Raw genomic sequence first — 1,020 nt, forward strand, 5'->3', positions numbered from 1 at the left:
AAACGTTACAAAGTACAAAGTACAAAATAACATTAAAAGAAATTGCACAAGATGGGATTATAAATCGTATAAAGTTATAAATCTTTTTTAATCTATATCGAGTTTTCTAAAACTACCCTCAACACCAAACAAATCATTCACCGATTTGCTCTTGCCAATTCTCTTTGTTTCGTCAACACGTCTGGTTGCTTCGTCTAGCAGAAACCATTCACGATACTCCTCGAGTTTCCTCATTTGCATTTCAGCCAATTCGCGTATCGGACCCGCCTTTCCACCCGATTCGTTCGGCAACTTATCCACTGAGATATATTTGGAAACGTTCTCTAACGATGAATAAAAATGCATCTGTAACAGTTGAATAAATTCAGAAAAATATGTTTGAATATTAATTATAAGTAGAGCAATATCTTTGAGTCTAATTTTTTTTAAATAAAAATCTGAATGTTACGAGTAACTATATTTTGTATAAATCTGGATTTGCTTGTATCTTTAAAAATTAAAAATAGTTATTTGGGTATAATTTAAAATTATTTAGTTAATATTATACATTACATCACGTTCGTTGCAAATATATAAATGCATTTCTTATAAACGCGGGTATTGTTAAATAATTATAATTAAAGTTAATTAATTAATTTGTGACACTTACTACATCTAGCAGTTCTTTCTTCATAAAAGGTTTTATCATGTTCATTGCCAATTCGATGACTGTTGGTGCGTTTATGACATGGATTTCCTTTATACGTAATGGTGCTGCTTCTTGGATATAATATAAATATTTTTTGAATGCGAATGGATTCATTCGTGTAATATGACCGAAGGATAAATTGCTAGCATCGAAGAAGATAATATAACCGTTCGTAGTACCATCCATTAAAAAATACATGTCGCACATCATCAGGTAATATTTGGTAGTGTCATTAATATCATAGAGAGAAGGATCGGTGTCTAAATATGTTCCATATATCAGTTTATAGCCATCTTTTGTTGTTTCTTCCAGAGGAAAATATGTCCTTTTTA

General features: G+C 30.6%; 1 protein-coding gene across 1 annotated transcript; it reads right to left on the bottom strand.

Moving 5' to 3' along the window:
• Positions 1-8: 8 nt before the first annotated feature.
• On the bottom strand, positions 9-1,009 carry LOC105460876 (alpha-tocopherol transfer protein-like; the record flags this gene model as incomplete). The annotated part of the gene is made up of 2 exons (XM_011707363.1): positions 9-345; positions 650-1,009. Coding segments are annotated over 2 exons (618 nt in total), but the record flags the coding sequence as incomplete, so codon positions are not given.
• Between the last annotated feature and the right edge of the window lie 11 nt (positions 1,010-1,020).

Source organism: Wasmannia auropunctata, unplaced genomic scaffold, assembly GCF_000956235.1.
Source record: "Wasmannia auropunctata unplaced genomic scaffold, wasmannia.A_1.0 LD314174.1, whole genome shotgun sequence".
Taxonomy (NCBI): Eukaryota; Metazoa; Arthropoda; class Insecta; order Hymenoptera; family Formicidae; genus Wasmannia; species Wasmannia auropunctata.